This window comes from Colias eurytheme, chromosome 14 (genome assembly GCF_061535395.1).
Source record: "Colias eurytheme isolate Ceu_HAF_F1 chromosome 14, ilColEury1 Martin Lab GWU primary, whole genome shotgun sequence".
NCBI lineage: Eukaryota > Metazoa > Arthropoda > Insecta > Lepidoptera > Pieridae > Colias > Colias eurytheme.
In genome coordinates, this window is record NC_142993.1 from 6,594,781 (window position 1) to 6,610,353 (window position 15,573).

The 15,573-nt window shown below is 32.8% G+C and overlaps 2 protein-coding genes across 2 annotated transcripts; one reads left to right on the forward strand and one right to left on the reverse strand.

Moving 5' to 3' along the window:
- The first annotated feature begins 3,423 nt into the window (after nucleotides 1-3,423).
- Nucleotides 3,424-4,416, forward strand: LOC149902952 (uncharacterized). Its single transcript, XM_090109161.1, has 2 exons — nucleotides 3,424-3,459; nucleotides 3,556-4,416. The coding sequence occupies exons 1-2, from the start codon at nucleotides 3,448-3,450 to the stop codon at nucleotides 4,363-4,365; spliced, it is 822 nt and encodes a 273-aa protein (XP_089965287.1). The 5' UTR covers nucleotides 3,424-3,447; the 3' UTR covers nucleotides 4,366-4,416.
- A 1,586-nt stretch (nucleotides 4,417-6,002) lies between these two features.
- Nucleotides 6,003-7,122, reverse strand: LOC149902953 (uncharacterized). Its single transcript, XM_090109153.1, has 2 exons — nucleotides 7,071-7,122; nucleotides 6,003-6,861 (listed from the first exon to the last, which is right to left on the reverse strand). The coding sequence occupies exons 1-2, from the start codon at nucleotides 7,080-7,082 to the stop codon at nucleotides 6,070-6,072; spliced, it is 804 nt and encodes a 267-aa protein (XP_089965279.1). The 5' UTR covers nucleotides 7,083-7,122; the 3' UTR covers nucleotides 6,003-6,069.
- Nucleotides 7,123-15,573: the final 8,451 nt, after the last annotated feature.

Consider the following 15,573-nt stretch of genomic DNA (forward strand, 5'->3'; position numbering starts at 1 on the left):
TTGTTATTGATATCCTGTTTAATATTTCTCAAAGAATATTATAGAGAAGCAATGCAATCACACTGCTTAATTGTGTGTATTATATTAAATGTAATTAAATTTTAAATAATCCTAAATAAAGCATTTAAGCTTAGTAAACCAAATAACGAAATTGACATGTTTATTTGTAAATTTTATGCAAATGAATGTTCAGATAGTTATTGCAATTTGTAACTGTATAATTTAAATCCTCATGAATATGTACCTAAGTTTTTTTTTTCAACAAACAACAGAGACCATCGCAAAAACTACTAAAGTTTAACTCAGTAAAAGTTAAAAGAAAAGAAGGGCGAATAGAAAGCAAACAATCCCTTTGCAAATAACCCCAAATCCCTTTTAAGTATGGCAACACGATTCAAGTGTTAGGGATAGTATTGGGAAATCTATCGTATCTACATAGTATTTATACTATGGTATCAACGTATCTACTAGTGCCTAGGTGTGGCGTCTATAAGTTTGCGTTTCTTACTCTATGACATTAAAATACGGGCATTTAAAAAAGCCCTATATCGAACTCGTCTTCAATAATCAATCAATAGTAGATTAAATCAAATATTTATTGATTAAATAAGTTACATGGTAGAAAACAATATGTATTTGAAAATTTATTTGCATAGAGGAAATAAACGTAATTAGTACTGATAGAGATAGAACAAGTATTATTTTTACATTTTATTAGGTATTTTATATAAAATAATAAAACTATTCATACAATTTATTAAAAAAATGAATATGTAAGTAGACCGCATTTAAGGCAAACGCAACATTTTTTATATTATGTATTTTTTATGTTAGCACTATGATTACAATTTCAACTTTGCATTTAAAATTCTCATTTCATTAATGTAACATTTTATTTATTATTTGACCCCGACAAGTTTTGACGATTACACTGTTACCTATGTCTGAATTATTTCAATTTAAACTTCTTAGAACCTTTTTATTTCATCATATAAAATGGCATAATAAAACCTTAACATGGCATAAAATATAAACTCAGCAAGACGTGAAGTTATGACTCGTAAAATATTAGATTCTCTGCAACTAGGCTTTGTCTTATGAAATATTAACGAACTTGTTAGCCCCTGCTCTCTCAATACCATAAAATGTGTTTTAAACATAGCCATTCTTCTAGCATAAGAATATTTAAAAGAATATAAGGTCTGCTTTGTATCATATTTTTTATTTTTCAAGTAAGTAGGTTAGTATGTATTTTTCAACAAAATGTTAGTATTTTTCAATTATAGCGTTTGGAGTTGATTAATTATTGATAACGATTAATTTTTACATTACAATACATATTTTTCTTAAACGTACGAAATAGTCTAATAATGCTAATTCTATACAAAGTTTTATAACTCTAGAATTTAATCAATGCATTTTTTTAAATGTAAAGGGAGAATTCACATAAAAAAAACTTTATTCGTCAAATTTTTAAACGTGTGTTCCTCAGTTACGTACTGTAAGATCTGATTAACATACATTTACTTCAATGCAGGAAACGTATGTAGGTAATTGTTAAGATTGGTTCATTAATTTAAAAGATAAACGCCAAAATATTATACAAGGCTTATGTAATTATATTACATCGACTTGTAATAGTTACAGTTATAATAAACTTAAAGAATCCAATTCAATAAATTATTGCAAACAGCCCGTAAATTCTAGCAATGACTAATTAAAATAATATGCATCAGATATGCCAGCAAAACTTTAAGAAATGTGTTTTTTTGGTAAATATATCTTTTAAATTCAATAAATATTTATATTGGCATTCTTGCTATAACTCCAATTTTGATAGAAATATTATGTACATACTACAATAATTTTACCCATGTCTTCACATAGGTACGTGTGTCGTTAGGTATCTAACGACACACGTATGCAATAGAATTATCGCATAAAATTTCAGTTTTGTAGCTCATGATGATTTTATAAATAAGCAAAAGTTATTCTAAAAGCATCTTTTATAAAATTTATGTTGGCACATCAAATCAAATTATATTTAAGGTTATGAAGAATACTTTCATGATTCATCTATCGCTTCAGGCGTTACAATTAAAAAATAATTTATGTCTCATTTACTTATCTATAAGTTTCTATAGGTAGTTCTTATTTTGTATCGGTCATTCTGAAAAATATTTACATATTGCACGCCTCATAAGCGAAGCGTTGAGGTGGGTACTACTGTCACTTCGCGCAAAACATCTGATTTTTCAAACTTAAAATGTCTTTATGTATCATACATTGCACTTGTAAGATAATACATACACACACATATTAAGAAAAAACACTATTTTTAACGTTCATGATATTTTTGATGTCATTTTTGTTATTTAAACTAGTTAAAAAACAGTTTAAAAAAGTTCTGTCTTGGACGTCCGTGTGTCTTTATGTGCGGATCCTTTTTCTTGTTAACACGATAGCGACCGAAATACTTTACTAATCGAGTCTTTTTTTTCTCTTACGCTTGAGTATGCTCAGGAATAGAACCCTTTCATTTTTCAGGGTCTGATTCGATGTGGTTTAATTGTTATTAAATAAACAAAAATAATAATTAATAAATATTTATTAAAAAAAAATATGAGGCGTGCACTTTTGGATTTTCCAAATTTTTTTAATTTACTCCTAGCTATTGTGAATAATTTACATACCTAAATATTATATATGGCGCGAAAGGATGCGGGTTCGAGTCCCGCCTCGTGATCGATTTTTTTTCTATTCTTTATAAATTTATATAAATATATATAATTTATTTTATTAATAAATTTCAACTGGTGTTCGTAAGTAGAGTTAATACTCTACTTATAAATTAATATTTATTATTAGTATGAAATTCAATTACGTTACATAATATGACCGTCATGTACCCAGCAAAAAAATAAATATCCTACCTATTTTAAAATTTTCATTATTTATATTGATGACTTGTATGTTGTATAAAAAAATCGTAATTCAACAGTACCAATATTTTTTGTTTAACATACGTATTTAAATTCTAACAAATTTTATTAATATTAAAATCAGCGCTCTATGCGCTATTTAAAATATTATGATAGCTTTAGATATGGAAATACATATTACTTTAATAAACAGGTTGCCCACTTAATCCTCTCCCTGTCTCATAAATAGACACTCATTTTATTTTAAATTCAAGTGATATAATAAGATTAAGACTGTGTAGGTAATAATATCTCGTAATACTTATCCAGATAATTATTGTGATGAAATAAACATAAACAAAATGAAAGTAGAATGACAATAAGACAGTACCTATCGTACCCTCTGAAAAGCTGCTAACCTTGGCAATGAAAGTGGTTTCGCCCGATCACTTGTGAATGTTTTCTGTATAAAAACTGTAGCGCTTTTTACAGAAATTATTCCGTTCCGAATTTTAATACAACAAACATGTACGCTAAGGTGTGTATTAAAATAATAAATTTTTAATTAAATGATTTTATGATAATTGATGGGTGAAAAATACTAAAACATTTTTTTTATTTTTTACATTTGCAGTTTATCGTCGCTCTTTGCGCTTTGGGCGTCGCCCACGGCAGCGGCCTGTTGGCAGCCGCCCCAGTGGCCTACAGCAGCCACGCCTACGCGCCCGCCGTGTCCTCTGTGTCGTCCTACTCCACACAGACCGCTCACGCCGCGCCCATCGCCACCTACGCCGCCGCGCCCGCCATCCACACCGCCTACGCCGCCCCAGCGGTCTCCGTGCACGCCGCCCCAGCCGTCGCCGTGCACGCCGCGCCCGCCGTCGCCGTGAGCCGCACCATCGCGCCCGCCGCCACCTCTTACTCTTCCTACTCCTCCACCACCGCGCACGGCTCTCCCGTGGCCACCTACGCCGCTGCCCCCGCCTACTCCACGTACGCCGCCGCCGCTCCCGCCGTCGCTGTGCACGCCGCGCCCGCCGTCGCCGTGAGCCGCACCATAGCCCCCGCCGTGTCGTCCTACTCTTCCTACTCCAGCCAGACCGCGCACGGCGCTAGGGCTATCGTCGCTCCCGCTCCCGTGGCCGCCTACTCCCGCACCTACGCCGCCGCCCCCGTGGCCGCCTACTCCCGCACCTACGCCGCCCCCGCCTACTCCACCTACTCCGCGGCCGCTCCCGCCTACTCCACCTACTCCGCGGCCGCTCCCGCCTACTCCGCGTACTCCACTTACGCCGCTCCCGCGTACTCTGGCTACGCCGCCGCCCCCGCGTACTCCACCTACGCCGCCGCCGCTCCCGTCCTCAGATCATCTGTGGCGTACTCTGCTGCCCCCGCCGTCTCCCACATCTCCTACAACGCTCACGGCGCCAACTACGCTTGGTAATTTAAGTCATGCTGTTGTTAACTTATTATGTAAATAATTGAAAAATAAAAATCGTTCTAAAATCTAAGTTTGACTTTTCTTTTCTCAAATAAATCAACAAAATGGTCGTAAAATAATATATAACATAGAAATATGTTTAGACTTACTATTAAAACAATTACCTTAGTAACTACCATGGACCCAATAAATAACTACTATTGTTTTAATATTTATTACGAATAATTACCTACTTAAAATAAATACTTATCATTTCTCTGTTTAGTTTTGATAAAGTGATAATGATACGAACTAGGTACCTATTCCGTATGTTTAAGGTACATATTTAAACATTTATTTTTATATTAATAACCATAAGTATGTATTGTCCTACTGGAATAAGAACTTGGGACATGCCTATATTTTATAACTTCGACATGATTTTAATTTCATGACATTATTATATTATAACTACGGTATGTTTTGTTCATAAATATTTTATAATTAAAATCTTCACCAAGATCATACAGAGGAAACATGTAGGTACTTATTTGTATTTGGGGTAAAAAAGAGGGACTTAAAACAAACTAATGATGAGATACTATTTTAATAACTTGAGAGGTATGAATTTGAGAAAGTGACAAATTATTAACCAAACACACGACGAATATTGGTTAAAAAAAATACAGAATAAGCGTACTACAAGCACCTAAAAGTGGATTGTGATTAATCAATTTGAGATGTTTAAATTCTAGATACTTAAATTACTAGGTTAGGGACTGAGAGGGCAACTTAAATATTAACATAAAAGGTTTTAGTTAACGCACTACACACTACTAACTTGAAGCAAAGCTTTTGAAGCTTGTATGTGACAAGTAATTAATGATTATTGGTTATTAATATTGATTTTGAGGTCTATTTGATTTTTATTTTAATACGATTAATAATTATGACAACAGCAGATTAATTAGTATTAATAAAAAAATATTTAGGTATTGTAGTTGACTGAAGCGTCTTATTTTATTTGAATTTTAATTTATTTGATTGAAGTTAATTCTGTAATGCTGTCTGTAGTTTAGTAATTTTTGAAAGTCGCTTTTCTGTTGCTTTCTCATCACGCGCAGTAATTTTATAACTCCAATTAATTATTTTGCCATTTCCTATTCGGGGAATATATACGGGAGGCCCGGCCCGTGTCCCAACTCCCAGCAGTGGGAAAATAATAGACTGATGAATGATGATAATGACTCATGAAATGATCATGTAAATGGGAAATAAACTGTTCCATAATATTTTATAATATTTGTTATGATGTTTGTTATTTGTATATGATAACAAGAGTCAAATATGTATGTGTATTTCGATTGCATTTAGAAAAATAAGGTTTGCATGGTAAACATAACTTAGCTGAAAGTTACATCTGGTTGTATCCTGCATTTTAAATAGGTGATATTATTATAATTTCATCTATCTAGTTTTATATATTTTTGTATGAAATCTTTTAATTTATTAGTTTTCAATAAGTTTTGAATGTTTTTTTTTTTTACTGAAATGTGTAATATATAAAGTACATTAATTACTTTAAAATATTATAATAGATTCGATTCTTAATATTGTCAAGTATGTAAAAAAGGTGATAAGGATAAAAAATAGACTATAAATAATTTTAGGAACACATTTTTAATTTTTCATCTATGTACACAACAAGTTGATATAATTTGATTCAGTTTACCAAGCGTAGTTGGCGCCGTGAGCGTTGTAGGAGATGTGGGAGACGGCGGGGGCAGCAGAGTACGCCACAGATGATCTGAGGACGGGAGCGGCGGCGGCGTAGGTGGAGTACGCGGGGGCGGCGGCGTAGCCAGAGTACGCGGGAGCGGCGTAAGTGGAGTACGCGGAGTAGGCGGGAGCGGCCGCGGAGTAGGTGGAGTAGGCGGGGGCGGCGTAGGTGCGGGAGTAGGCGGCTACGGGAGCGGCGGCGTAGGTGCGGGAGTAGGCAGCCACGGGAGCGGCGTATGAGGCGGGAGCGACGATAGCCCTAGCGCCGTGCGCGGTCTGGCTGGAGTAGGAAGAGTAGGATGACACGGCGGGGGCGATGGTGCGGCTCACGGCGACGGCGGGCGCGGCGTGCACAGCGACGGCGGGAGCGGCGGCGGCGTACGTGGAGTAGGCGGGGGCAGCGGCGTAGGTGGCCACGGGAGAGCCGTGCGCGGTGGTGGAGGAGTAGGAAGAGTAAGAGGTGGCGGCGGGCGCGATGGTGCGGCTCACGGCGACGGCGGGCGCGGCGTGCACGGCGACGGCTGGGGCGGCGTGCACGGAGACCGCTGGGGCGGCGTAGGCGGTGTGGATGGCGGGCGCGGCGGCGTAGGTGGCGATGGGCGCGGCGTGAGCGGTCTGTGTGGAGTAGGACGACACAGAGGACACGGCGGGCGCGTAGGCGTGGCTGCTGTAGGCCACTGGGGCGGCTGCCAACAGGCCGCTGCCGTGGGCGACGCCCAAAGCGCAAAGAGCGACGATCAACTGCAAATAAATCATTCTATTTTTATTAACCTTTTATTTTTACACCATAAACAATAAGACGATTTAGAATATCACTTCTCGATGTATCACGAAATCAGATCATCCCACAGGCTAAAAACAATGGTCTGACTTATTTAATTGACTTTCTCGTATTACACATGACTAAATTAAACTAATTAATATCACTTAATAATCCAATGTTCACACACCTTGGCGTACATGTTTCTGTTGTTAAAGTTGGCAACTGAATAATTTCTGCTGGAAGTGCCCTGGTTTTTATACTAAACGTTCGTCCAAAGCGCTCAGTCTACTTTCATTGTCAAGGTAGGCTGCTATTCGGTAGGTGGCACGCAAGGAGTGACTCAGAGATAGACTTTCAATTTTAATCATGTTCCGTTTGTTTTGTTTGTCGGCACTATACCAGGAGCAAGCCTTGAGGTTACATGTGCAAACCTTTAATAGAAAATATTTATCATAATAAGAGCGATTTACTTAAGTATTGATAGAGCTTGAATACTAACAGTAGGTAACACCTACACAACTTTGAAATTGAAATAAAAGCAAGAAAGTGCAAAGCTTTTCAAATTATTTTTTGCAAATTTTTAAAATTTAAAATTTTTTTTTTTGCAATTTGAAAAATGATCAAACAAGTTCGTTAAGAATAAAATAACAATTATACAACTAAAATAAAATATGTGGAGAACGCAATAAAAGCGTACACGCACGGAATATTTACAGTAGTTTGATGTATCATACACATTATTTCATTCCATTTTTGCAACATTCTTCGTTGATGGTCTACTCCTGCTATGGTCGTAGTTAAGATAACAAACGAAGTAATTATATCCAATCCAATCAATCAAACTTACATTAAAAAATGTATTAATACAACTCTACTATGCTTATACCTAAGTTAAACGAAAGAGCTTTTCATAAATACATATTTTCTAAATTAAATTTAAACATTAAGTACCAACCTACCTACTTTAAAATAACGGCAATCGCTTATACTAATAATATAATTAATCAATGAATAATAATTACGTTTATTGTGAGAACTTTTTATCTATTTTTCGTGTAAAGTGTAAGTTTTAATTTCCTATCAAAAATGTTTGTTATTTGTAACAGAGTTGTTTGCTGTTGAAACAAATTTGCATTTATGCAAGTATAAAATTAGGAATTCAGTGTAATACAATATTTCATTTTGTAAGTGAAGTTCTTGGGTATATTTTAATTTCGCTTACCTAACAACCTTAACAGTAACAAGCCTTTCATTTTGTAATTATATATGATAAATATAAATTTGCACCTACATAGGTCAAGCATATCAAGGACATTTTGGTGTTTTTATGTTCAAATTAGTCATATCTCAGGTGTTAACTGTACATACGCGAATATGGTATACATATTTATATTAAAAATTATTCTTAACTAAATTATTATAATACATGCGTACCTTTATTACTTTAATGATATACCTTTACGAAATACCGAATAAACTCAAACTCGAACATTTATTCATTCAATTAGACTTCTTTTAGAAGCACTTTCGAATCGTCATTACATATTTTTAACATTTATCACCGATTCGGAAAGCAGTATCTATGGAGAAGAACCGGCAAGAAACTCCATAGTTGCTCTTTTAAAATAATGTCAAATAGTTTAATAATTATTCAATGTTACAAAAATAATACGAGTAATAACTATAAACATATTTGTTCGAATTACACATAATTTTACGTTTACTACATTGCTGTTGTTTATCATCAAAATCGCAATTATAGGCTCTATAATAGCTTGAGCTAAGGAAATCGTACTGGGTCAACCTACATTAAGTGTTCCATAACTACAAATTTTAACAGCATATTATCATTTATCCTACATCAATTTCATTGCTTTAAAGTTTAAGTGTAGCGTAAAATTATTAAATATTAGGTAACAGTTATTCCATCAAACAACGAGCAAGAATAAATCATAGTGTTACCACAGAAGGGATAATATCAGCTACATAACTACCCTTAGAAACTCCTCCTTTCTTTACCTGCACAATACATAATGCACATGTAATGAAAACCTAGCCTATTCAACTCAGTAATAATGTAGATTCCCGATAAAATAATTTTAAGTTAAGTAGTTTTTGAGTTCATCAGTTTCTTCACCATCACTTTTGTCATGTAACAAAATGCCACGTGCGAATTATCACTCTATACGTATAATATATTATTATAATACGAGCACTTAGAATGTATATACATATTGGACGTGAATTTAAAGTCGTATGTTAAAAAACACTATGTGTGCACTAATTATATTGAAACACGTATAATTGATACGGTCTAGGTCTATCTTATCTAGGTCTATATAAATCTCTTTTTGTTCATTTCACACGCATTATTAAATCCAGTTTTATTTATAGCCAATATATACAATATGCTATAAATAAAATTAGTAATTACATTTCTATTCATAAAATGAAATTAATAGAGAAGTTAAAATTACATTTAAAATAGGTAAACAATTTAATATGTAAGAACAAAATCTATAGTAGCTCATGATAGAGGCAAAATAATTTTATTCTCAATAAATAAACGTCAGCGGAAATTATCGTGAGAAAATGGTTTTTATTTGTGCACATTCAAGCTCTTGGATATTACAACATTGTATTAATAAATTATTTGTTATGTAATGTTATCTAGTAATATTTTTTGAGTTAGTAAAGTAACTATTTTATTCGAAGTCCAATACGAATTAAATTGGATAGGTATACCTATATATATATATATATATCTGTACTTTGATTAGATATTTCATTTATTAAATCAGTGGTTACCTATGGGTTGTGGTTACATATTAGGTACTAGCTGCTCCGCGCGGTTTCACCCCCGTGGCTCTGCTCCTGGTGGTCGTAGCGTGATGATATACAGGGTGTAATCGCTTGTGCACACTTAACGATTACACCCTGTATAGTGTATAGCCTTCCTGGATAAATGAGCTATCTAACACCGAAAGAATTTTTCAAATTGGACTGTAGTTCCGGAGATTAGCGCGTTCAAACAAACCAATAAACAAACTCTTCAGCTTTATAATATTAGTATAGATATGTACCATACAAAAAAATGTACCTAAGCTGAAAATAGGTGAAAAATAGCCTCATATACTTGCACCGATAAATTTGGAGTACCTAGGTATTTCGAAATAGGTTAAATCGGACCAGAATATCGTGTCCATTGCACGTGGACTTTTAATTATGTACTTACAATCACCAGTGCTACATTTACGTAAGTAAAGCGACCATAATGGTATAAAAATATCGTAATACTTATTACTTCGCAGGACGACTGGCTTTGATAAGGTCGTTGACCAAAATCGTACCTATTGTGTATTAACTTACGGAGCGACAGTATTGTCTTTGAGACCATGGTTCTTTGAATCTTTGATGTTATATGTCAAGGTAAGCTGTAATAGTAAAGAGCTAATGGGTAGGCACAGTTATCAGTATCTCCTTTTTTGTTTCTTTGTTCAAAAAGTACCTTTCAGTTAGAGAAAAAATATCCTCTAGCTATTTCATGTTTTGACGAAAAATTATAACGATAAAGGTCCACTATATTGTACAATTTGGTTCTAAGATTCTATTCTATTTCAGCTGTTTGAATTCAGTAATTCGTTAGTTAGGTACAACCTTGATATATTTTTAAAATTAACTAATAATTGATCTAGTCACGTTGCATAACGGATACCTACAGCCAAAGGAACCAACAAAATAAAGTTTAGCAATATTTTTAATGTCACTGGACAGTGGACTGTCTAAAGCTGTTAAAACTTGTCGGTATAAAATACCACTTGTTTATAATCTAGATGTACCCTAATTAACAATGTACTTATAAAATTTAACCAAAATAAATTTGACGCAATAAAAATATTATGTTGGCTGAAGCTTTTATATATTGCTACACAATTATTTATTCGATTGCTTGAAACTGAACGGTTTTGTCACCCTGCTTCGAAATTATAATCGCTACCGGTTTTAGACCCTACAAAAGACAAATCAGTTATGCATTAGTTAAAACACAATAAAAATAATGTATCATCAATACCTAATGCAATAGAAGGTAAAATGCAGTGATCACACACATTACTAACTTGATCATAAAAAAAGATCGATTTGTGTAGATAATAATGTCCTATAATATTAAAAAAAAAATCATATAAAATGATATCTTATAATTAATCAAGCATAATAATTCACATTAGTTTATAATTAAAGCTGTTATATCTATATATGAATGTTGCAATGCTTTGACATTTTCTAGACATTTTAAAAAGTTATACGTAACAAATACATCTAGCTAGATGACTGTAAAGAAATTTATTAGACTTGTAATAGCAGTAATCAACTTCATAAATATCATTACAAATAACACCTTTTTATTATATTGGTATGTGAGGGTAACATTTTTTATCAATGATTTAAAGTTGTCGCTACATTCTTGCACTTATTGCAATTGTAAGTCGTACCTAGCCATAGTTTCTAGCTAGCAGTGGGTCAATAGAGCTAATATGTAGGTTATTCTCGTTTAATAAAAAATAGAGCCAGTTTATTATATGTAGGCTCTATAATATAATATTGTCTACTCTGTGGAAGGAGTACCTACCACTCATGAAAGAAATGGAATGTCATCCTTTTCGTGGTCATCATTATGGCCATGGCGTATCCATTGAAGGCATTTTCTTCCCTATATTAATAAACTTTCTTTCGATATATTCAAAGAAAAAATAACTTTCTAACGGTGTGATATAATTTTTGAAACTAATTATCTTATTTAAACATCTCATGCACCTGGAGAAACTTATACATAATTAGGTCTTTCCTGTATCATGTTACAGCCACAAACCTTGACACTAAAGGTCTTTCCTTTCTTTCTTTTGGTCGTTTTGTGGATATTATAATGTTTGTGGTCTGTAAATTGTATTTAGGGTAATTTTTTACAAGCAGGATTCTGGTTAAAAAGTAGTAAAAATATATCGCTATTCGGTAGCATAATTCTTAATTTGATTATGTAGGAATATAATAAAATAAAAAAACAAATCATTCACATCAAGAATGTATACTTTATTTGTCTTTTAATTGACACTACTGACAATACATCAATAAGACCCGTTTTAAAGTAAAATTAATAATAAAATAAAAAAAAAACAAAAACAATCTTATGTCTAGGAACGAAATCTTCAATGAAAGAAACATACTAATTTTAATCAACAATAAAACTTCGCAAACAATATCAAGCTTAGAATAACTTAGGCAAATCTTACTAATTAATACCTATTACGACATGACTTATGCAATAAAAAGCACCAAATTTTCATAAGCGAGAATTATTTTATTGAAGGCATGAGTTGGGTTTTAATTATTCAAGCGAGTCAACATATTATAGGCTGTTAAATAATACCTCCGTGCTTAAACAAAAATGTAATTGTATTGTATATGTAATTGTACCTTTGTGAATGAAGTGAGACATCATTCACAAAGTGGAGTAAGTATAACAAAATGTAGGTACTTCATAAAGTAAAATATGTAATATTACAAAATATGATAGTTGTCCAAATATGTATCCATCTCATATCATCTAAACCCAACTTTTGCAAAAAATAATTTTAGTGTACCCGAATTTTTGACAGCACAGCATAGCTCAAAATTTCAATGGAGCGAAAATTTTTACATATCAACCGAAATAGTGATTCCAAGACCATAAAAAAATATTGCGATCATTGTATGCAACTTATTTAATATGTACTTTCGCTCCACTTTTGTTTTTGTGTTCATAATCAACCTTCACTAGGTAGCAATATCATTATTCAAAATTTTATTCGCAATACATTTTGGTGAAACAACTGGTGACCGTTGAGCTTTAGTTAATTTTAAAAGGTGCCAAACACAAGGCCGAAATATCACAATGACTCAATTTAATACAACGTAGTACTTATTAATATGGCTTTTGTTGAATATGTAACTTTGTTCAAAACTAAAATTAAAAATACTAACAATTATAATTGAAATACAGCCAAGCAAATAATCTAAATCGAATTCGGTCTTCTAAGTACCTACTACTACAGATACAATATGTAGACATCCAAAATACGAATATAACAAATCTGTAAACCACATTTAGTACTTACTTACTAATTAGATATATATAATGCATTCACGAGCATTCTTACTCGTCAAGGATGGATAAAACACTTTAATTATAAAGAGAGTAGAAAGATACGTCAAAGATTTTCTTTAAAAATATATGATAAGGATGCGCGTGAGATGCATATAATGAAAATACGTTTATAGCTACATGACCCCAGTATACCATCAGCTTTTCTACAAACTTGATCCCTTTCATTTTATTCGACACTTTGATTAGAGAAAAAGTGCTTGTGTTAAAATTATAAGTTTATACAAACTATATATAATTATGGTTCTTATTTATATAATTATATACCTACTAAAGGCAATGAAAGAACATATACAAATGCATAGCATAAGAACAGTAATAAAATACCCAAACTTATCCCCTTCATAAGAAGACTTTCCCTCTAATCAAAGTCCGAAAACACACGCTCAATCAAAAAAGTTAACAAATAAACCAGAACTTAATCTATATTTTACGCTCAACACTAGTTGTTCGTAATTCGTAAATGAATTAATGTTGAAGGAAAAATTCAATGCGGAAACTACAAAATCTTAAAAAGGTGACAAGCAATGACAAGTTAAATTTTAAGTATAGAGGGTATAACCGAACTTACGTAGAGGCGGAATTGATTATTGTACGAATTTCCGTATGCCATAGTTAAGAGTTAAGACTTATAAAATAATTCATATTTGTATTGACACTGTAATATTTATAACGAACGTAAACTCTTTATTCTTACGCATTTGATAATAATTATTTTATTACGTATGATAGTTATTTTTGAGCTTAGAAGTTTATTTTTTGAATACAGGTGTAAAATTGTTCGAGTCTAATTGACTTCTGAGTTTAAAAGCAAAATATTACGTGCTTAATTACTTGTATGTTAATTCGTTTTATTTTATTTAATTCATGCAATATGTTAAGCTCAGTTACACTGATACGATTACATATTATATAACAATTTTAGGAATATTTGAAGCGGTTGTATGTGTATGTACATTAGATTTCATGTGCTAGTCGCGCCACCCAAGATACATTTTACGCTTGTATACTTCGAAAAAGTTTTACGTCTAAATGTGCGTGCTTAATTTTTTTTTATTGTTTATTTTTATTAATTTAAATATAAGGCGGGTACAATTTTTTTCTTAAATGACGCGACTTATTTTCAGAGACAGAGTATATTATGTACATAGTTTACGTATTTAGGAGAACGCAGTTTGCACTTGTTTCACTGTTTATAAGGATTTACTAAAACATTTACGTACTCTTAGTTTAAATCATTTAAAATTATATCCCTGTAACGAACGTTATTTCAAGTGAAACCCGTATAAAAGTACTAGAGTTTTAAAGCACAACTTCAGTTTAATTTTATAATGCACAAACATTATCGCGTCTTGGACCCGGCAATCTAATAAGCAACGTCACACGTTAAGCAGGTGTTCATAGAACTAGGTTGTCCTTGAAAATATAGCATTACTTACAAAGAAAAATATCAAAGGTCGTATCCCTACTTACTACCCGTGAACAGTAATATGAGATCCTAATCATCGAGACGATGACGCAAAAAATGACCGTAGACGCCCACTAAAATCGCAGAGCAATCCGTGTCTTATCTTTCGATGGAATACCTAGTAACTAGCTGACCATATCGTCTTCTAAGATTATGTTTTGTTTTACGAATTGATCGCTGAATCGTCATTTTGTTTATATACATTTTGCATAGGTATATGAAGAAACACTAGTATGTGAACATTAGGAATAAAATTGATTTAAAAATCGAACTCTTAGGCATTTAAATTGATAATAATATTTAATGGGTTATTTTAAACACGTAAAAACTGCGACGAAAGCAAAGTGTAATACAAACTTAAGGTGCGCCATACACGGTATTTGAATTAGATCTCATCATATTATTTCCCATTGATGCTTCATTTACATGCTTCATTTACATGCGTGCGTTACAAATTTAATCTTTCAATCGCGGTATTGACACAAAAGTCCGTTACTAACCTAAAAGTATTACCAGGGTATTATATTTTCTGGATCCTCAAAAAATCCTACTCATTATCCTTAACCTATATCACTATCTTTTTAACATTTATTAGGTGTAACAAATAGAGGTAAAAAGCTTTCGAATGTAAAAAGATATTAATGAAAACTATTATGAAAATAAATTCGCAGACACCAACGCAAATCCAAAATATGTTGAATGTCAAATTTATAATAATCAATGTTAACAAGTCAGAACATAGAAAGACAATAATAGAAATTACGTTATATCTAAAAAAATATTAGTTAAAATGATCATTACCGATATTTAATCATTTTAACTAATTCTTGTAGACGACATTTACTTGTGTATTAAATTCTTAATTCTAACACACCGAGATGACACATTTATTAATCGTAACATGTAAAACATTTAAGATTATACAAGGTAAAGATTAAGTTGTGACAACGATAATAACATAGAATTACACAAATATACTGTATTAAAGATACAATTGTAAATTCTCAAAAATTTCCTAAAGCC